This window comes from Trichosurus vulpecula, chromosome 7 (genome assembly GCF_011100635.1).
Source record: "Trichosurus vulpecula isolate mTriVul1 chromosome 7, mTriVul1.pri, whole genome shotgun sequence".
Lineage (NCBI taxonomy): Eukaryota > Metazoa > Chordata > Mammalia > Diprotodontia > Phalangeridae > Trichosurus > Trichosurus vulpecula.
The window spans coordinates 16,153,212-16,174,657 of record NC_050579.1 but is presented as its reverse complement, the minus strand read 5'-3'; the positions used below and the strand labels follow the sequence as shown (position 1 = coordinate 16,174,657).

The following is a 21,446-nucleotide window of genomic DNA, read 5'->3' as shown; positions in this document are numbered from 1 at the left end:
AGGGCGGATCTTCGGCAAACTGAAGGAGGAGAATTTCTTTAACCCCAAAGAAGAAGTAAAGCTTAAGGCTCACATTCGAGTGCCCTCCTCAGCTGCCGGCCGCGTGATTGGAAAAGGCGGCAAAACAGTGAGTTTCCTTGGCTGGGGCCCGGTGTCTGGGACCTTCCTACTCTTCCCCATGTTCGGTCATCTTACTCCTCAGCTGCCCACAGCTCCTGGAAGGAACTGGGAGACTAGAGGTTAGCCCATTTCTGCCCTTTGGAAACTGAGGCAGCTGAAACGCAGGCAGCAGTTCTGAGCAAGGGAGACATGTGGTTGGACCTGGATCTCTTGGGCGGCTGAACAGAGGATGGATTGGAGAGGGGACAGACTTGCAGCGGGCAGGAAGCCCCCCTCCGCTCCCCAACAGCTCCCGTAATAGTCCAGGGCTGCACCAGGGTGGGGGCAGGGTCAGAGAAGTGTTGGACAGATGGCCCCCCAGCTTCTATCCCACACTTGAAAACTCCCTGAGGCTGGACAAGTAAAATCAGACTAGTAAGGTGCACCTGGTGCCTCTGGCACTCCCCAGTGGGTGGTCTCTGGATGAGCTGTAGTGGAGATTAGGAGGGAGGGGCCGGTGGGGAATGGGTGTCCAGACAAAACCATTTCGGGGGCTCATGGGGTCCTGGCTTTAGAGCTGGGAGGCCTCTTGTTCTGTCCCTGTTTTACAGAAGAGGAAACAGGCCTAGAGAAGGGAAGTGATTTGGGATCACAAAACCACAGATCAGTAACCCAGAAGGGGTGGGGTCCCCCTGAATGTGGGCAGAGAGAGCTTTACTTCTCTGACCTGTCAGGGCCCTAAGGATTCAGGCACAAGGTTGGGCCGCTCCCAGAGGCAGCTAAGTGAAGTCTCACTGAGGGGCAAGGGCACCACCCACAACTTCAGGGCTCTCCCCCGGAATGCTGTCTCTTCTTCCTGGCACCTGGCCAGATCCTTCAAGGAAGTAACATGATTTATTTATTTGCCCAAAAAAAAGTTATCAGAGGGAAGACATGGATTTTAGTTCTGGTTCTGCCACTGGCTGTATGATCTTGGATAAGTCTCTTTGCCTCTAAGCCTAAGAGCACTGGGTCTGTAAAATGAGGAAGTTGCATTCAGTATCTCTGGTCCCTTCCAACTTTTTCAGGTCAGAAATCAACATGTGGCTGCCATGTGGTGAAGGATGGGCTGTTGGGAAGAGAACAGTGTCTCTCCTTGCCTATCAGCTCCCTGTAACTGTCTCTGCCACCTCCTCGTCTTTCCACTCTCATCCCTCCAGCCACTGTCCCTACCAAAGCCCTTTGCTAGAAAATACAACTCCAGCTCACTTCTAATTTAAAGAAACACTTTTTTTAAAACCTTCTCCTCCCCATCTCGCACAGGTGAATGAATTGCAAAACTTAACTAGTGCAGAAGTCATTGTGCCCCGAGATCAGACCCCCGACGAGAATGAAGAAGTGATCGTCAAGATCATCGGCCACTTCTTTGCCAGTCAGGTATCTGTGGTTTGGTTTCCTTCATTCCTCTAACTCTGTCCAAGCTTTGAGTCATCTGATCATGGTGCTCAGTGGGACCTGGAGGTCTCTTGCCTCCAGATTCTCCAGATTCACTACCAACATCTGATCCATGTTCTCTGTGCATTTGCTTGAGTGATTTGTCAAGGTTTCCTGCTGGTCTTGTTTTTCCTTTGTCCCTGGCAAGGCAGTACCCGGGGCAGAGCTCCCCTGCCCTCCTCAGCGTCCCTTCCCATGCATCTCATGGGAGCTCCTGCCCTGTGTACGTGTCAGGAGCCATGGGGAGATCAGGGAAGAATAAAACATCTCAGTGAATTCTGTAGTTCAAGCTCATGCATGTTAGAAGCTCTCTACAAAAGGCTGCAGGCCGCTTCCCTCTTCCCAGGCCTACAGAGGCCAGCCTGCCTTGCTGCTCAGAAGTCTAGGTCTCTTGTACTCAGGGGCCACCTCAGGTTGCTGGACTTGGAGTCAGAAGACCTTGGTTCACATCCCACTTGATATCTGTGTGGTCATTGGAAAGTCCCTCCCAGCCTGTTGGACCTCAGCTTCTCCATCTCTGGTGGACTGGAGGACCTCTGAGGCCCTCCCAGATCCCAAACTAGAATGCCCTGATCAGGCCTCTGGGCCATGGAAGGCAGTCTCACAGTGAGCAGCCAGGCAGGAGAAATCTTTGCTTTTCTCTTCTTTGGGAAGTAGGTGCTTAATGAATGCTTGGTCACTGACCCTGCCTCTATAGCTATCTATCTCTGGGCCTCAGTTTCCATATCTGTAAAAGGAGAGAACCAGAGGTCGCTAGACACCTTCTGTGATTTAATGTCCCTTCCTGGACGTTCCCCCAGGTCCATCCTCTTCTGACCTCACTTGGTCTTAGCTCCCTGTGGGCATCAAAGTATACGACAGCTGCTGACCCATCAACTCTCCCAGATACCACTGGGTGGGCAGGCAGAGATGGCTTCAGACTAAATGCTCTCTGAGCTCCCTATTTTCTTCTTTCTTACCTCTGCTACTTAATATCTGTATGACCTTGCCAGTCCTCACTGGAACCTCAGTTTTGTCCTCTGCAAAATGAGAGCGTTGGACCAGATGGCCTCTGAGGACCTCCCTAACTCCTAATGGAGGATCCTGTGGTCCTCGAGAAACTCATCTCATTTGCTAGTCCTCTCCATCTCCTAAAAGGTTGGGTGGAAGCAGCTTTGGGAACACATGACCAAACTGGGGCATGAAATGACCGAAAAGCCCTCATTCATCCATTCTGTCCTGTTGTTGTGCCTGGCTCCCCTTCCCCCAGCCTGCGTCAGCTCAAGGGAGTCCCTGTGGGCACTGGGCCTTCCTTCGCTGTTGCTTGGCCCTGCCCTTGGCCTTAGGCCTCCTTCCTCGCTGACTCGCTATCTAGAAGGTCCAAAGAAGGGGAAGCTTGGCAGGCTGGGGAGTGGGCTCGGTTTATCCTTTCTCTGCTCCTTCCAGTTGGTGCTTCTGTCAATGCCCTGAGCCTGCCTGGGGTGCCCCCACCCCCCCACCCCATGCCAGCTCATCTCGAGGGAGTCCCAGATGCTATTGTTGGGGCTCCAGCTACATATGGACTCAAAGTCTGGTTCCCCTCTCCCTTTCTGTTTCTTTCTCTCTCCCTGTGTCTCTGCTTCTTCCTCTCTCCTCTTTATCCTCCATCTCCTGCCTTCCTTCCCTCCTTTCCAACCCCTTCTTCCTGTCATACTCCCTTTCTTGGCTTCCTTCCTCTGCCCCATCCTTCCTGTTAACTTCCTCCATCCATCTCTTGTTTCCTTTCTCCTTTTCTGTTCCCTTTTCTAATCTTCTCTGCCCATCATTTCCTCTGCCTCCCTTCTCTGTCTCTGACCTTCTCCCTCCTATCTCCTTTGCCCAACCCTCTTTCCTTCCCCATCCCATATCTGTCTCTCCCTTTGCCTATCCATCCTTCTGCTCTGCCTCTTCTGTCTCTGACCCTGCCTCTCTCTCTGTCTCCCTCCATGGGTGTATCCCCCCTCCCTGCCTTGGTCCCTGCCTCTCTCTCTGTGTCTCTTCCTGGCTGCAGACGGCCCAGCGCAAGATCAGGGAGATTGTCCAGCAGGTGAAGCAGCAGGAGCAGAAGCATCCTCAGGGAGCCGGGCCCTCGCCACCACAGCAGCAGCAGCAGCAGCAGCAGCGCACCAAGTGAGAGGCTGCCCCAGGTGCAGGCCAGCAAAGCCACAACAGATGAATGTAGCCCTTCCCATGCCAGACAGAACAAGACCAAACAAAGACAGATCGGGGAGCAAACCAAAGACCATCCTGAGAAATAAGGAGGCTGCCCAAGGCTGGGACTCTGCAGAAACCTTGATAAAGCTTGCATCCCATGGCTGGGTGGCCCTGGGGATAAGGTGGGATCAGGAGCACATGATCATCCAGAGGCTGGAACAGGTGTGCCTGTGCATCCCCTTTGCCCCTCCCCCAAACACGGGTGCGTGTGTGCGCGTGTGTGCACATGTGCACGCACACACATGCAAACACATAACACACGAAAACACATACATACACAAACACATACCAGGCAGGGACCTGAACCACCTGCCCCCAAGGTTTCTGCAGGCCTCCCCGATGATACCCCCATTACCCATACAATCTAACTCCCATGACTCTATCCCTTAAGTTGGACTAACATAGGTGGACATGTTCAAAACAAAGCTAAATCCTCACCTGCTTTTTGGAAGAAAAACAAAATTGGTTCTGTACATACATGTGTGTACACATACAAGGGGTCAAGAAGTTCCACCACATGTGCTACCAGGCCGTGCCTACAGCGTTCATATATTGTAGAAGCGATATATATTTATAACTCGACTAACTCCAATTTAAAAACAAATGATTAATTTTTTGTATTTCCTTTGGAAGAGAAAACAGGCTTTTCTAGAGTTTAAAGTCACCCACTGAGAGAGCTAAAGGGGTAGAAGCAGCTTTAGAAATGCCAGCACAAAAATCGCAGAGGGGGAGGGGGCTTAGTCAGGAAGGTACTAACAGCACCGCGAAGTTGGGGATCACCTGTGTGTGCCAACAGAAGGGATACCGTCTTTGAGAAGAGGAATCTGTCTCCCTTCATCTGTATACAGCTCACATATCCTTTCCTTTTTTTGCTTCACAGGTTCTAAATTGGTTTTGCATACAGCCATATAATTGTGTCTCTTCCTCCCTCTCTCTGCTCCAGTTTTTCTTGCCCTCCTCCCCTCTCCCTTCAGTCCCTCTTCCTTCTCTCCTCTCTCCACACCCCCAGGCAAAGCAGTGCTCAGAGTAACACATCACAGAAAAAAGAGAAAAAAAAATCCAAGAGCCACAACTTCCACTTAGGCGATTGGATAGGGAAGTTAACAATCTCAATGGTACTCATCCCAGCAATCTTCAAAGGAAGGAAAAAAAAATCCCACTCAGAAAAAAGAACACTTTTTGTCTTTTTTTCCATCTTTAGGACATAGCCATCAATGTGAGGGGAAGTAATTTTCTTTCTTACAAACAAATCAAAAACAAGTGGGGAGAAACAAAAAAAGAAAACTACCAGAGGTTGTTGGCCCAGGGCATAGAAATTGCAAATTGAAAAAACAAAAACAAACAAAAAACAACTACCTCAGGTGTCTTTGTACCTCAGCACCTTGATCTCGCGTTTCCCTTTTAGAGATTTTGTACGCCTTGTAAACTGAGAGTTGGAGCATTTTTTTTATTTTTTTAATAAAATCAAGTTGGAAAAAAATCAAGTCAGCCGCCATCTAGGAGGTGACATCTAGGGTGCGCCAACCATTCTCAACTGTCCTTGGCTAGCTGAGAGCCAACGGCCTTCTTTAGGGCAGACCTGGAAAAATGTTTATTGAAAAAAATGATTAAAAGAAAAACAGGGAAAGAAAGGCTTAGCAACGTCCTGAGTGTGTTAATAGGGTACGTGCCGTTAGGGTTTTCTGCGCTAAAGGATGGACATGTTACTGGTTTATGTGAAATTGCCAATGTGCCAACAGACTGCAATGCCAGTTTCCTCTACTGCAAACAGTGTTCTGTGAAAAAAACAAAAACACAAAAAAATAACAAAAAACAAGCAAAAAAAAAAAAAAAAAAGAAATATATCCCGCTAACAAGAGCCTGCCTTAGTCATGATCTCGTTTATTTCCAGCCTGGCTTCAGCCAAGGGACGCTTCCCAGAGGACCTGTGGGGATGAGAAGCTCCCAGGATGGAGGTCACGGTGTCTGAACCCCAGGGAACTTTGGGAGGAAGAGCTGGGGGTGTGGGATGAAGGACATACAGAGAGGGGGAGGAAGGGGCATGAAAGAACATAATAACGTTCACTTTAGGATTAACACCCAGGAAGTATGCCTCAAGTATGATCTTTCATTCAACAACAAATACTAGCTGAAGACCTATTGTGTTAGGTGGAGACTCCTAGTGTGTGGTACTGAGGAGTGTAGAACACAGGTTGTCTCCCGCAGGAGCAGTGTTGTGACAATTAGACACATGGAAAAACTGGACTCTCATCCACTCTCACTTGATCTCCTCAGCTCCCATTCAATTACCCTTTCTGTGCTGACGATTCCCAAATCTGCCTGTCCCACCCCAGTCTCCCATCTCCCTTTCCAACATCTGTTGCCAAGGCCAGTCCATTTCACCTTTTCAGCATCTTTTGAATGCCTCCCCCTTCTCTCCTGACACTGCCACCCCTCTAGTGCAGGCAGGAGGAGAGTTGGGAAAAAATGACAGCTGACTGGATTATGTTTCCAAAACTGGGAGTGGAGCGAGAATACCCATGACAGCAGGGAGGCTGTTGGGAAAGTGGGCATGAACTAAAGCCCATACACCCAAAAGAAAGGAAGACCCTCAGTGGACTTCAGATCTGTGGGGCTGGATAGGCAATCTGCCCACAGGACTGTCTTGTAACATCTCATCATGACACTAAGTTAATTATGATCCATTAGTGAATTCCTGGTGAACCTTCATAGGGGAAGTGGTACCTAGAGTTTAGCCTTGAAGAGGACTGACAGGTAAAAATGGGGAGGAAGTGTGTCCGGGTATGGGAGATGGTGTTTGGTTGAAGCAAGAAACATAGACCAATTGGTTAACAGTCATTTGTTTATTAAGCGCTTACTATGTGCCAGGCACTCACACGAGGTGCTGGTGAAGACAAAGGAAAACCAACAGTCCTTGCTCTCCAGGAGCTTACATTCTAATGGGGAAGACATACATGTACATTAGAACATACAAGATAAAATACAGAGCAGACAGTAATGGAAACCAAACTTACGGGGACGATGCCAGCAGCCGGGAGGTCCAGGCCTTCTGGCAGTGGCAGCACTTGAGTGGAGTTGAGAGGGTTAGCATGGCAGCCATGGGGAACAGCCAATACAATGGCATGGAGACCAAACATGGAGTGTCTTCTGAAAGGAGCTGCAAATAGCCAGTATGTGTGGATTGTAGAGTGCATGGAGGGAAGAATGGAAAGGTAGGAAATGGAAGGTTCGGAAACAAAGAATATTGTATTTGATCCTGGAGGTAATAGGGAGGCAGCTGGTGGCCCAGTGGCTAGTGCACTGGGCCCGGACTCAGGAATATCTGAGTTCAAATACAGCCTCAGACACTTGCTAGGAACATCTGAGGTTGGCAAGTCCTGGCAACTCATTTGACTTCCAATTACCTGACAAAAGGATCTACTAGATCCATCAGAGAAGGAAATGGCAAACCACTCCAGTGTCTCTGCCAAGACGACCCATGGACAGTCCACAACTGATGGAACGCCCAACAATAGGGAGCCGCTGGTGCTGCTGAACGCAGGGTGGGGCGGAAAATCATTTTGAGAGTTGAGATAGAGTGGAGAGAAATTTGAGGCAGACTGGCCGGAGGGCGAGAAGTGATGAGGGCCTGAGTTAGGCTGGTGTCTTAGGAGAGAGATGCTGTAAAGAAAGCAACTACAAGGTCTGACAACTGAGGAGACACACGCGATGAGGAAGAGAGGCTAAAAGTATGGGTGACACATGCGAGAGAGAGGAGTGAGCACTTTGGAGTTCTGGATATGAGCTTGAGATGCCTTTGGGACACACGAGTCAAAACGTCTAGGGGGCAGTTGATAATGCTGGACTAGAGCTGGAAGTCATCTGCAGAGATGACAAGTGGGCTCCTGGGAGTTGAGATCACCAGAAATGGGTGAGGATCCAGGACAGAGCCACAGGTAGTGAGCAGGACCTGGATGAAGATCCGGCAAAAATGACAGGTCAGAAAGGAGGGGAACCAAGAGACAGGAGTCACCCAAACCCAGGGAGGTTTTTACACAAGAAGAAATGATCAACAGTGCTGAAGGCTGCAGGAAGGACAGGGCCTCGGAAGAGCCTGGGAGATTTGGCTGGTCTCTGGTGACTGAAGAGCTAGGAAAGCAGAGTTTAGAAGGTGAGGAGACGATGGAGCCACCAACTGTAGGCAGCTTCTCCAAAGAGGGAAGGAGAGGTCTCAAATAGCTGGCAGGCAGGGTCAGAGCTAGTGAGGGTTTTCTTCTGGAGATCTGGGCATGTTTTTAGGCACCAGGGATATGATGGTGGGGGTGGGACATATGTAGATGGGAAGGGACATATCCTCAGAGACTGGAGTAGCAGAGATGGTGGGGGGCAAGGTGATAAGGGAGACCTCTCAGGAAATGGCTTCAATGTTGTTGGCAAAGTAGGAGGGGAGGCCCTCACCAGACAGGCTGGGGAAAGTGTCATGGAAGGGCTGATGGAAGAAAAGGTTTGGAACAGCTTCTGTGGTGAGCAAGATATTCGAACTGCCTTGCTGTAGCGAGGGCCCTGTTGAGAGTGGCTATCATCACGTTAAAGAGACTCAATCAGCACGATTCTGTGACTGCCCCAAGTTCCATCAGCACAAGTAGGAGCAAAGGAGGCAGTGGGTGAGGGGAGATGGCAAAACCAAGCTAGAGGGAGACGGGAGCCAGATGATGCGGGATGTGGTAAGTGTCAGGTGAAGGATGGTGTGTTCTATCTTAGAGGCAATGTGAAGGCACTGAAGGCTCTTGAGTAGCATGATGTCATCAGTGAAAGACTTTGGGCCACTGTGTGAAGCTATATAGGAAAGCGGAGACTGGAAGCGGGAAGACTTGTCGAGACTATTGTAGCAGTGTAGGTGAGAGCGGTGATGGCCATGGGAGGGTAGACGAGAGGAGGGATCAGAGACATCGTGCATCGGGCACCTGGTTGGGTGTGGTTTGGAAAGGTAAAGAGGGAAGAGTCAGAAGGTGACTGAAGTTTGGGTCTGGGAAGTCACAAGGATGGTGAGTTTAACCACATGGGAGTTGAGTGATAGGTAGCAGTGGTGGAGATAGCTAATTGAGAGAGTCAGGTGGGCAGTGAGACTCCTAAACAAATCTGTGCTTGCTCCTTCACTCCCCCTTGCTAGGAGTTCCAAAGTTGAATGGGTTAAGTCTTCCAAGAAACGGTCTCTGGACTTTGTGGCAAAGGAGTCAAAGTGAGGGAGACTGAGAACCCTTCACTGAGTAATGGGTGACTTTGGAAGAAAGTTTCAGGGGAGGAAAGAGAAGTCGTGTTGCAAGAGATTGGGAAATTGGCAGTGATGATGTAGAAACCACAAATACAGTTGAAAACGATTTTTCTAAAGAAGAGAGTGTAACAGCTGAAAATGGATGCAAGGGTCACAGGAAGGGTTTGGATGAATTTTTATCCCCTTGGGGTGGGAGAGACCTGAGCATGTAAGCAGAAGGAGTCCCTTAGAGAGAAAGAGATTGAAGTTTAGAAGCGGAATGACCAAAATCCCTGAGAAGATACAAGGGATGAGAGTAAGGAGTCAAGTGAGGGTGAGCCAAATTGTACTCTGAGGGGAAAAGGAGGAGAAAGTGGGTGGAATAAAGTTGATCAAGATCCTGACAGACAGCTACTTCATTGAGAAAAGTAGCAGGTCAATCAACTTTTACTAAGTGCCTACTATGTGCCAGGGTCTGTGCTAAGCAACAGGGATATAAAAAGTAGCAAAAGACAATCTCTGCCGTCAAGAAGCTTACGTTCTAATGCGGGAGACAACATGCAAACTAAAGTATGAACAAGTTAGATACAGGGTAAGCAGAAGAAAATTACCAGAGAGAAGGCACTGGAATTAAGAGCAGTTAGAAAAGGCTTCCTGTGGAAGGCCAGAGGGGAAGGGGGAGAATGTTCCAGGCATGGGGGATAGCCAGAGAAAATGCCCAGAGCCAAGGGATGGAGGGGCTTTTCCGTGGAACGCCCAGAAGGCCAGTGTCACTGGCCTGAAGAATCTGTGTAAAGGAACAAGGTGTAAGGAGACTGGACAGGTAGGAGGAAGCTAGGTTCTAAAGGGCCAAATGGAGCATTTTGTATTGGCTCCTGAAGACAGTAGGGAGCCACTGGGATTTATAAGCGGGAGGGGTGACCTGATCAGTCTTGAACTTCATGAAGAGACAGCTTTGACAGCTGAATGAAGGCTAGACTAGAGTGGGGACGGGCAATGATGTAGGTGAGAGGGCATGAGGGAATGCACCAGAGTGGGGGTGGTGTCAGAAGACAGAAGGGGGCCTGAGCACTCTGAGCAGCCACTGTAAGAAGCTTAAGCATGAATCTGAAAAAAAAAAAGGCTGCCAGGCAGTGAGGGAGAGGCCAAAGCAAAGCAACAGGAGGGACACATGGAGAGCCAATGGGGCCAGGTTCCGAGGGCAGTGAGGACAAGCTCACTCTCTTATTTCTTGTGGTTGGTGGAGATGGGCTGGAGACAGACAAATGGAGAGGCTAGCGTCTCAGAAGGCCGTGACCCACGGATATTGCTCATAGGTTTGCCAAACATTCGACACACATTCGCTCATTTAAACCTCACAACAGAGGTTTAGGGTAGGGACAAATCATCAGCCTCGTCCAGCCCTCTATCCGCTATGACCCCGAGCTGAAGTCACTGAGGAAGCCACGGAATCCGGATGGACAGCTGGAAGAACTTCCAGGGCCATCTAGTCCAATTATAGTCTCCATTAGACGCAGGGGGCCTCAGAGAAGTGAGCAGTGAAGCAGGGATTTGAATGCAGGTCCTGACTTTAGCTCGGGCCATATTTCCACTGTACCTCCATGCAGCCCAAAGAAACAGCACCAATGCCATTGATAGTCAATATAGAGCCCCCCAACAATACTGATCTTCACCCATCCACACTGGGTGTGATCTTGTCCAAGGTCCCCCAGAAATTCACCCTGGGTCCACCCACATCAACATTTCCTCACAAGCGAAAGGTGGCAAAATATCTCCTTAGCCTCACAACAACGCTGCGAGGTAGGTGCAATGAGTGACTTTTGCAGATGAGGAACCTTGTGAATGAGACAGACGCATCCATGGTCACCCAGGGTCAGAGGCAGGTACAGAGCTGGGTATAAATTGGAGGGGATTTTTAAGCCTATAGACTTTTAAATGGCATTTGCTAGTAAAAGTCTCACAGAGCAGTCCAGATTTGCTGCTGAAAATCAGTGTTGTGTGAAACTGACTGAAGTGATGGGGAAAAAGCTTTACCAAGGGTAGAGGCAGGGCATTTCTTCTCAGGGGCTCACAGCTTTTCCCACCAGCCTCCTTCCTATGGGCTTTTCCCGCCTCATTTTATTCTTAGCTTTACAGGATGGCATCGGGGCAGGGAAGGGAAATGAAGGTGATTTGAAAACAAAGAGGTTTGAAAACCTAAGTTCCTGCTATTGCCCAAATACTTCTGGGGTCTTTCCAATTTGCTCCTGTATGTGAATCTATATGAATCTGTATGTGGCAGTGGCAGTGATGATGCCACTGTTCAAAGGGCCCCAAATCTGTTGTTCCTCTCCTCAAAGGTTTTAGATTAAGAATGGGGGGAACAGTGCCCACAAACGACAAAATCCCAATGGGCAGTCAGAGCATATTCTATGGGGACAATCCTGTGAGGGGGGGGCGACATTGCTAGACCAGCTCACAAAAAGCTGCTTTCAGACTTCAGTCTGATTTGGCTCCATTTCACCTGGGATTTCACTGGTACAGGAGGGACAGTGCAAACGGGGGCCTCTGCTTAAACCGAAGTAGCCTAGCTTTTCCAACTGTCCCACTACCATCCCAATGACCATCTCTGACGTGGCTGGTTCCCTCCAGAGAGGGGAGAGAGGAGCTCTGAGGTGAAGGGGCAGAAGTATACATTGGAGAAGGGAAGCTTAGGGCCCTGGGAAGCAAAGCTTGCAAAGGTAAAGTAGGAGACAGTGAGGAAAGGCAGGGTCTCCTGGGGCAGGACAAAGGAAGGGACCTTCCAGGGTTAAACAGTGTCCCTAACAGGTATGTGAATCGGTCCAACAAGTAAGGGAAACAACCTGGAACTACATAGGGGAAAGTGACTAAAATGGGCACACACCCTTGACCTGGAGATCCTAGGCAACTACCCCAAGGAAAACAAAGACAAAAGGAAGGGTCTTCACAGCAGCACATTCTGTGACATCAGGGAATGGGAAATGAAGGGCTGGGCATCAGTCAGGAAGTGGTGAAACTGTGATCTATCAATGCAATGGAGCATCACTGCATCCTAAGACAAGGCAAATATTCGGGAAAGGTTTCTCTGAGCTGAGGAAGAAGGAAGGGAGCAGAATTCACTCCTTATGACAACAGAAACGGGAAGAACATTGAAGTCAAATGAACACTGTGTAAATGTAATGACCAAGCTTGACTGCATAAATGACAAATGTCCCCCCGCCCCCACCAAGAAGCGGGGGCCTATGGGTGTGGAATGGCACACATGTTGTCTATGATAAACCCTTTGTTACAAAGGAGGCTGGGTGCATGTGTACAAAGGGCATCGATAAATCTTTGGAGAAACTTGGGATGGTTAAGAGAATTAAAAAACCCACAGGGCTGGGAAAATCTTAAGAAATACTATAGCAAATCACTAATACAAGAAATGCCAAACAAGATAACTCTTGAAGCTTCATCTCCAACCTGGTAAATTATCAGAGATGACAAAATACAGAAATAATTGATGTTGGGGACTCTAGGGGAGACAGGCACACTGTGGACTGGCCCAATGTTTCTGGGAAATAATTTGGAGTTCCATGAGCTAAGTCACTACTCATACCTGCTGACCCAGGGATGCCAGCACTGAGATCCCTGTAGGTCAAGAACAGTTTAAAAAAAAAAAAAGGCCCATCATTGACCCAAAGTCACACAGCAACACTTTTTTTGGTAGCAAAAAACAGGAAACAAAGAGTATGCCAACTGGCAGGGAATAGTTCAACAAAGAGAAACTTACGGCACAAGAAACGGTAGATGCTGAAGAATTCATTGCGAACTGAGACATCACAAAATAGCAGAAACCAAACAACGGACACAAATACAACAACAGAATAAGGGAAGGCATACAAAGTCCAATGCTGAGTAACGGCACTGCGTTCCATTCTGTTCCAGAGAGCAGATGCAGAGACGGCGCCTCCCGCCCTTTCCGTGGAAGGGAGGGGATACAGGTACACAATGGTGTCTACACTACCAGATGCAGGCACTGAGTTGGCTTTGTTTAGAGCTGTTTGTATTCTTTGGGGGGCAGGGGCTGTTTCCAGAAATAGCTGTGATAGAACAAATAGCATCAGTAAAATTTAGTATTTAAAAATATATTTAGGAGAAAAATGTTAAGAGCCCATTTGGGTTTAGAATGGGGCTAAAAAGGTTCGAGTAGTTGAGACCTGGAGCGAATGAGTCTGACAGGCCCAACAATTAAGAATAACCAAATCGGGGAAATGTACCCGATCTGTGCCTGCAGAAATGGGAGACCCAGAAAACACGCTCCAACTAGAACGCGTGTGGACTGAGAATGTGCCAGCCACAAGAGCGTCAGTCGGCCACTGTGGCTGGGCCTCTTCCTTCCCTAGGAGTTCTGTGCACTTGTACTCACTCTGGAGGGCACAGGGAAGAGAGGCCACAACCAGCGTGGGCCCAAGCTGAGAGGCAGCTGAGCTGACAATCTTGCTAGCTCATACCAGGTGCCAGATTGTCACACTAGGCACCAACGTGAGCTGTTCTGGAAATTCCAAAAACAATGTTTCGGCATAGATTTCCCAGGGCTCTTGGCCAGGCAACCTTTTATTACATGGGGAAAGACACATACCAGGCACTAGTTACTGCAAAAGGGGTTTTGAACTTTCCTCATACCAACAAATATTCCTTCAACTCTTGAGAAAGTAGAAGCAGCACATCTGGATGCTTTTAAATTTAAAAAAACAAGTTAAATACAAACTTTCATATGTAAAATAGATTATTCAGCAACAACCTTAGCCTTGTAATAGGCTCTTTCACAGATTTCAGCTCAGAAAAAAAAAAAGATCCAAATAAGTACAAAACTTAATTTTAGTTTTATATAGAAAAAAGGAAACTTTGAGAAAAATAGCTTTACCTTGGATAGTCTCTCTTGAAATAAACAATTCTTGCCGTCTCTCATAACTTGGGGACTTTCCCCCAATCAGCTGAAGGCCAGCAGTGACAATCGTGGGTTCACAGTAATTACAAATCCAGTTACAGGAGCTAAGCCAGGCCCTTCCTTTGCGGAAGAGGGAAACAAAGTCTCCATAATCAAATCAAGCCAGTGTTCTCAAAGGGAGTGACTATGCAGGTGGGAGCTCTGGGATGGGCTGGGATGGACAGACTGGAGCAGCTGCAATCACCCTCGGCTCTGGCAGGAGGGACCTGCCTGTCTGCCTGCCAGCCGGCCCAGAAAGCCAAGGCAGAGGCTGGAACCCAAGCATGTCTGTCCATCTGTCTATCTGTGTGTCTCTTTCTGGCCTCCCGAAGAGAGCTCCCTCCAGCTCCAAGGTAGCAGCTTCCACCCCTCCCCTCTCCTAGGGTTATTACCTCAGGACTCAGCTAGAGGGAGTGGCTCAATGAATAGTCCTTTCAGAAATAAATATTCATAGAAGTAAATCTAGAGTTTCATTTGAGGGGCCTCTGCCCAGCTCTTGAACACAAATACACACACGCACACACACTCTCTATATATAGATATATACACACACATAGACACACACACAGAGTAAACCCTGCATTTCCTACATTCTTGAAGAAAAAAAATGTCCTTTAACCACACATTATATTAGTGTTTGTTTTCATAGGGACTGCCCAGCAGAAGATCCTGCAAGAGGCACAGAGTTACAGGCGGGAGCTCAGTCTTCGGTCCCCCCAGGCCGAGGCTCAAGATCGCCTCCATGCAGGCCTTGCAACTCGGTACCTGCAAAGCAGCAGAAGTGATGCTGGGCCTTTCTAACTCATGAGGCATGAGATCAATGGAACCATCTGGGGAGCATCCCGAGCAGCTGCAAGGAACAACAGGGGGTTCTCAGAGCAGCTGCTGATGAAGGATTTCCCACACCATCCTCTTCCGGAAGTGAGGCATCTGATTCTGGAAGAAATCACCCAACACATTACACAGGATCCCACACAAGCAGGGAAAACCACTATGACTTCATCACTAAGACACTTGGGTCCTTTATGCCATTTTGGAAATAATTCTAAGAAAACTGCATTATCCAGTGCTAACCTCTTTCCCTAGAGAAACTCCTACCTGTTAATCCATCATAAACTCCGAAGGCCTGGAGAAGATTAAGCTTTTGGTTACCTGGAAAAGCTGGGGAGTGAAGCGCTCCTGCTAATCCAAAATGTGGCTGAACTGATAGTCATCACATGGCTGACTGGCAGAATGCCACTGAGACCATGCCAACTGTATCTGCCACCACAGTCTGCACGCCATCCCAAGATCCCCTCCCATACAGAAAGTGCTTCCCGCCTTCTGGACTGAGTGTCAGAAGATATGAACTTAAATGCCAACTTTTGCCACCTGGGGGCTTCTGGGAAAGTCATTTGTCTCTGGGCCTGAGAATCCCAGGACTTCAAGAGGTGAAAGGGAAGGAGCACAAACGATAATCCTCTCTCCGCCTCAGACCCGACAAGCGGTTGTCCAGCGAGGGGGAGGCCACCACCACCGAGGGCAGCCCATTTCCCTTTCCCTCCGTGAGGAAGCTGAACCTTACTTCAAGCCTACATTTGCCTCTCCGCCTCAGTCTCCTAAAATCTATAAAATGAGGAGGCTGAATGAAATGGTTTCTAAGGTCCCTCCCAGTTCTAAGTCCTAAGCAAATTAAAGGAGAAAGAAGAGTGAACTTGTGGCAGTATTTTGGGCTTGTGACCCAGTTCTCTGAATTCTCAGACCCAGAAGAAATTCTTTCCAGCCATCATATGTGCTTACTCACATGCCTTTTCTCAGGCTAAGTATGAACAGCAAGGATTTTTTTTAATCCTCTCTTTAAAAAATACTATTTATCCCATAGGACGGCTACGGTAATCTAAGAAACAGAAAACATCAAGGAAAACTTATTTTAAAAAATGAACAGCAGTAGGAAAGAAGTGCCCCCTTGTGTACATCTGGGCTCTAGGAAATCTTTCTGCTGGTGACCAAGCCCAGGAAAAACCTAAGGACAGACAGCTCCAATGACCAACAGCTATATGGACAAGGAAATAGGGCACAGAGCTGAATAGCAACCAAGTGGAGGAAGGCCCAAGGCTTCACAAACCTGTGTAAAGGTGATGGGCTTGTCCTGAGAGAGATAATCTGCATATTTACAAGTAAACATTCCACAATCACTTCCATTCAATTGCTGAGGAATCTCCTAAAAACAAAGAAAATGGATCAAACAACATTATCCAAACAAAAAAAGCATCCTTTCAGTAGTGTGGATATGGAAGACAATCAGGTAAGCATCCAGAGCCTCTTTTCAGAGGATGCCGGATATTAGTTTGTGATCAAACCCCAAACTCCCCCTCAATCTAGCTTTAGAATAGCACTAAAAACAGGGATGGCAGCCAAGTGTATATCAACAACATTCACAGTCTTAATGAGGTCCAAGGTGGTTTACACAGAAATCCCTAGTCATGACAGGACAACTCAGGACTGAACCACCCTCTCCTAACTAGATTCTTGCTAAGCTTCAACTAATTATACACAACTGGCTTTAACCTATGAGGAACATTTTATACCTCATTTTTGTAATTTCAGTAAGACTCAGAGTCTGAACCAGAAGAAAAGCCTGGTCCTAACAGTCTCTTTGCTCTCTGAGTAAACTCAGAACACCTCTATCTTATGTCAATAAGCTCAGATGGAGCATTCTTTCCTCTGTGCATGGCCATTAAGGATGAGACCTTTAGCCCCGAGGAATTATCTTGAATTATGTGACTTTTTCTTATCTTAATATTCTATGGGAATATACTGTTATGGAACGTTAATGGTAAATTAAACACAGAGATCCTGGGTTGTAATTCCAATTGACACTTTGTCAACTATCCTGACTTCCTGTATTTACAACCTATTCCATCAAGGAAAATCCTCTTCTTGTATCATGGTTAAACATAAATGGGGGTCATAAAAGTGAGGTAATGCAGGCTGCTGTGTTGGGACTAGGAAAACGTATATAAGTTTTCACATTTCTTTGTTCAGGCAGTCAGAAATTATGTTCTGGCTCCTTGAACGTACAAGTGAGCTAACTCCGCTAGCTTAAGGGAATAAACAATATGGATTTCTTTATCACCTAGCTTGTTTGCCTCCTTTAACCAAACTTTCTGGTTAACACCTGTCATACCACCGTATCACTATGCTAATGTCACTCAAAGGCCTGAGGCTCCACACCCAGGGAAGCCACTCAGTTGTGGCCAAATATACCAGCAAATTTAAATCCAATGTTCTTCCTGTCCTCCCTGCTTGCTCCCCATCTAAAGCCCCTTTCCAATGCTCATCCTTTACAACAATCTGAGCACATCTTTCCTGGGCCCGCTCTCCTAGGAAGAACAGAAAACCTCAAAGCTTCATTTTCCAATATGCCAACTCAAAGGTGAAGGACCATTCTAGACAGGTTCTGTCTCATGCTATAATCCTGACTTACCCCAAAGGGGCTGATGTTTGGGCCTAGTGTCACTCAGCAGAGATACAATGTGGTCACTAAGACACACAAAGCAAGAGATAGAATAAGAAATATTCTAGTTAACTCATGATGAGGCCAGAAAAAAGACCACACTCAAAAGATCCAGCCCCCTGCCTCAGGAAAACTTCTCTCACTCCAAAGGAGACAGCTGCTACTCAAATCAGCCGGTCATCTTCCCTTCAACTTACTGAACAGGACTATAAGGAAGATAAAATGGACCTTGAAAAGGAAAAAAAAGCCAATGGGTTTGGTTAATTCTCCTCTGAATAATCAAGAGCCAGCTCAAGTGGCAAAATGTACTGGTGTGAACAGAATCCTGAACGGAGGGAGCCAAGTGTGACTGAAGTGCCTGTGCTGACTACAGACGTATGATGGAGGAAGGAATGCCAAAGCACTCATTCAGCCCTTCCTATGTCCAAAGCATTCTGGGGATATACAAGGAGCAAAGCCAGTCCCGGTCAGGTGCTGCTCCTAATGACCTACCAGCTCTTTGCCCCCTCCAAGCCCATTTACAGAGGAGAAAACTAAGGGTGGTTAGAGAGCTCTGGCCACCCAAGGGAGGCTCTCCAGCACCCAGCCAGCTCACTTACGTAGGCCTTTGCGCATTCCAGGGTCCATTCCGCAGGATCCAGCTCTCTGTTTCTTTTGGTCTTGCTTTCCTCTTGTAGATAGCGGCTGAAAATAAGAACAAAGAAATGCTAACCAATCTCCACAGCACCTCGAGGTCCAATGATCTGAATAGGTCCATCTTCCCCAAACCAATTCTTCCTTACAAACTTTCAAAGGAAATTCTCCATGGGCTGCAATACTAGAAAGAAGAAAAACCTCATCGAATACCAAATACCCTGAAGGGAAGGAGGAAACATGACCTAGTGCATATACTACTAAGGGATGGTTTTTCTGCCACTGATTAATTTGGTCCAAATCTCTAGAAGGAAAACCAAGCCAACACTGACTTACCTGCTGCCTCTCAATCCTTGCCCTGCCCTAAAGCTAAGATGCTGGTGGACACAGAAGGGAGGAGGGGACAGAAGATGGCACTGATGGGCTGACCTTCTGCAGCACCATCTATCTGCCTCAAGAGAAAGCTAATAAAGAAAGCCAAGATAAGAAGGAATGAACTGATTTCAAACTAATAGTCTGAGAGCAGGCTGATACATGCATTTATATGTGACCTGGAGAGATCCAGAGAAGAACAATAACAGCAAAAACCTAGAAGAGACCTGGAACCAAACCAGCAGCCTCCTCCCTTTTAGCAGGTTCCTCAATATGGACACTATCAGCCCGTGTGTACTGATGACAGCTACATCATAAGATACCCGTCACCCTCTTGAAATTCGCTGTCCGGTAGGCAGGGAGAAGGAGGACATCCTTAACCAGATTGTTTTCCCCCCTTCAAGCCCTGGGAAAAGGGCAGGTCACAGATGTTACTGGGCAGGACTTGAAAAAATGGGAAACCAAAGATAGTGACAATTGTGGTTTAAGGAACCCTTGGTCCTCAAGATACATTTTCCTACAATACAGATTAAAAGGGTCAAAATGCATGTCATTTCCTTCTCTGGATCTCGTGTCAATCTGAGTCAAGTGTATTAAGTTCAACCAATACTGACTCATTATAAACCTATGGAGTACAAAACCATCGGGGCTGAACGAAGGCTAAAAGGAGAGAAACGAAGTCGAAATAAAACACAGTTCCTGTCCTCATGGAGCTGACAGTCTGACAGAGGCATCTGGCACATAAACAGATGAACCAAACTGCAAAATTATCCGATCCAACGAGGACTGATCGAGGCCCTACTATGTACCAGGCGCTTGGCAGGATGCTGATTTACAAAGACCCTTACATAAATTATCTCATGTCAGCTACATGAGAACTATGCTCTCTGAATTATTATCCCCAACTTCAGAGATGAGGCTCAGAGGATTGAGTGGCTTGGCTGGAGCCACAGGATCAGAAATAGGATTTGAACACAGGTCTTTCTACTTCCAAATCTGGCACTTCACCTTCGCCGCAGAGGTCACCATGAGTAGACAGATTAAGTCTTTTATTTTATTCTTATATAACATACAGGAGTTACTCCAATCTCTTCATTTTACCCATCTGGAATCTGGAGTGTCAAACGACTTGCAAGGTCACGCCTGTAGTTATATAGCCAAGTGGGCTTGGAACTTGGGTCCCCTGGGCTCTGCCTACTCACTGCCAAAGGCAACCAGAAAGGGGCAGTACACTTGGGGGCAGGCCTGTGTTCTGCACGGATGGGTATTCTAAAAGAAAGCATTAATTAGCAATGGATGCCATCTCTCCAAAGCCCAGGGCCCACAAATAAACATGGCCTATCACAAAATACAATGCCGACAGTACACGTCAAGACCTTCACTCTTCAGGAGAAATATTCCAAAACAAGGAAACCGGTGAAAATGCTTCTTGCCCTTCAATGTAGCAGAACCAGCCATGCCACACCAATGGCATTCGAGCCTTCCATCCAAAGCAGTCACGTAATTCAATACAGAAGCTAATTGATGCAAGTGTCAACACTTATGATAAAAACGTTACACTGATGACCGCAGTAATGATGCTTACTGAGCTCTTATTAAATTGTTATTTTCCTCACTGCATGCTGTTCCTACAAAGTCATATCAACTACGTTGGGTGTCTCTGAGTCTAAACCCCAGGCCCAAACCCCCTATCTCCTAGGTGCTAAGCCTATGTGGGTGTGAAGCCCTCAGGGTCCTAAGGGGAGTGGCTAAGACCAGAGCCAATAGGAGGAGCCTGAGTTCTGGTCGCTCAGATGAGGTATGATGACAGCTAAAGAGTGTATAAAAAGAGAGAACAGAGCTATTTGCTTAGGGTTTCACTCTTGGCCATGTGCTGATGTGGAGACTCCGAGCAGATGTAGTTAAGAGCCCTCCAGCTTGTAAACCCGGCTGTTTGGATTTTGTTAAACCCCAGTAACTGTGCAATGAGATTTGAATCAGACAAGGTCTGCCTGTTGATGTTTGTTAATTTGTTTGTATTTGCTCTGAAGTTCAGGGTGCTGGCTTTTCCCCCTGAACTAAGTCAATGATATTTGTATGTTAGATTAAAGTAAGATTGTTAGCCCCTTAACATTGCTTTCCTTAGTAAAGCGGATCAAAAGAACCTGGGCTGGCAGCGTTCCTGTTGTTGGGCTCGTGTTGGTTTTTCACCCCCACAGCAGCTGCTAGTCAAATTGCTGAAACATGGCCTCACCTCTCAGGAGGCTCCCTCTCTCCCCACTTCTGAGGAAAGCTAAGGACAGACAGTCCCCGCCCAGTGCCTTAGGCCTCCTGCAAGGGCCAGCAGCCATTCCTTCCTTCCTTTCTTCTCTTCCATTTCCCTCTTCACTGGCTCATTCCTCACTGCTTATAAACAAACTCAGGCCCTCTCTTATCCTTTTAAGGAAAGCTCTTCTCGGGAGAGGATTCTGGGCAGACAGTGGAGTAGGTCAGAAAACTCCAAGCTCTCAAGATTTTCCCCCACGAAAGAGTTAAAATAGCACCTTAGGGTGAACAAAGTGGCCTGGAGACAAAGAAGAATAGGGGCACAACCAGACCTCTGAGGAACAGTCTGAGAAGATCTGAAGAACCCCAGGACTGGGTTTGGTCCCAGTGAGGAGTAAACGCCTCCAGGCTAGGTCCTCCAGGCTACATTCCATTTTAACAACAAATGGCAAGCCCTGGGGTTAGTTGGTTTGAGAGGCTGCCTTGGCCCCAGCCACTGAAACTTTTTACCCCAGGATAGCGAGGGGAGTCGTGCTTTTGAGCCCAGGAAGATTGCAGGGAACCTCTCTTGACCAGGAACGCCAGACCCAGCTGTGCTGTGAAGAGCACATATATATCTGTATGTCTATGTAAATATGAAGACATATCTAAATTATATTGTAGCCTTGGGGGAGGGGGGAGAGGGAAAAAAAAGAACAAAGTTAAAAAATGCCCAGAGA

The 21,446-nt window shown here is 47.6% G+C and overlaps 2 protein-coding genes across 4 annotated transcripts in view; one reads left to right on the top strand and one right to left on the bottom strand.

The window, feature by feature from the left end:
- Positions 1–5,606, top strand: part of IGF2BP2 (insulin like growth factor 2 mRNA binding protein 2) — a gene marked incomplete in the record, with an annotated part of 143,170 nt that extends 137,564 nt beyond the window's left edge. The window contains 3 exon segments of the mRNA XM_036768766.1: positions 3–127; positions 1,402–1,515; positions 3,581–5,606. Coding sequence (XP_036624661.1) covers positions 3–127; positions 1,402–1,515; positions 3,581–3,703 — 362 coding nt within the window.
- A 1,001-nt stretch (positions 5,607–6,607) lies between these two features.
- Positions 6,608–21,446, bottom strand: part of SENP2 (SUMO specific peptidase 2) — a 52,129-nt gene continuing 37,290 nt past the window's right edge. For all 3 annotated transcript variants that reach the window (XM_036766380.1, XM_036766382.1, XM_036766381.1), the window contains 3 exons: positions 18,078–18,162; positions 16,087–16,182; positions 6,608–14,918 (listed from right to left, as the gene is read on the bottom strand). In XM_036766380.1, coding sequence (XP_036622275.1) covers positions 14,856–14,918; positions 16,087–16,182; positions 18,078–18,162 — 244 coding nt within the window. In that variant the 3' untranslated portion in view covers positions 6,608–14,855. The remainder of the gene's footprint in view (positions 14,919–16,086; positions 16,183–18,077; positions 18,163–21,446) is intronic.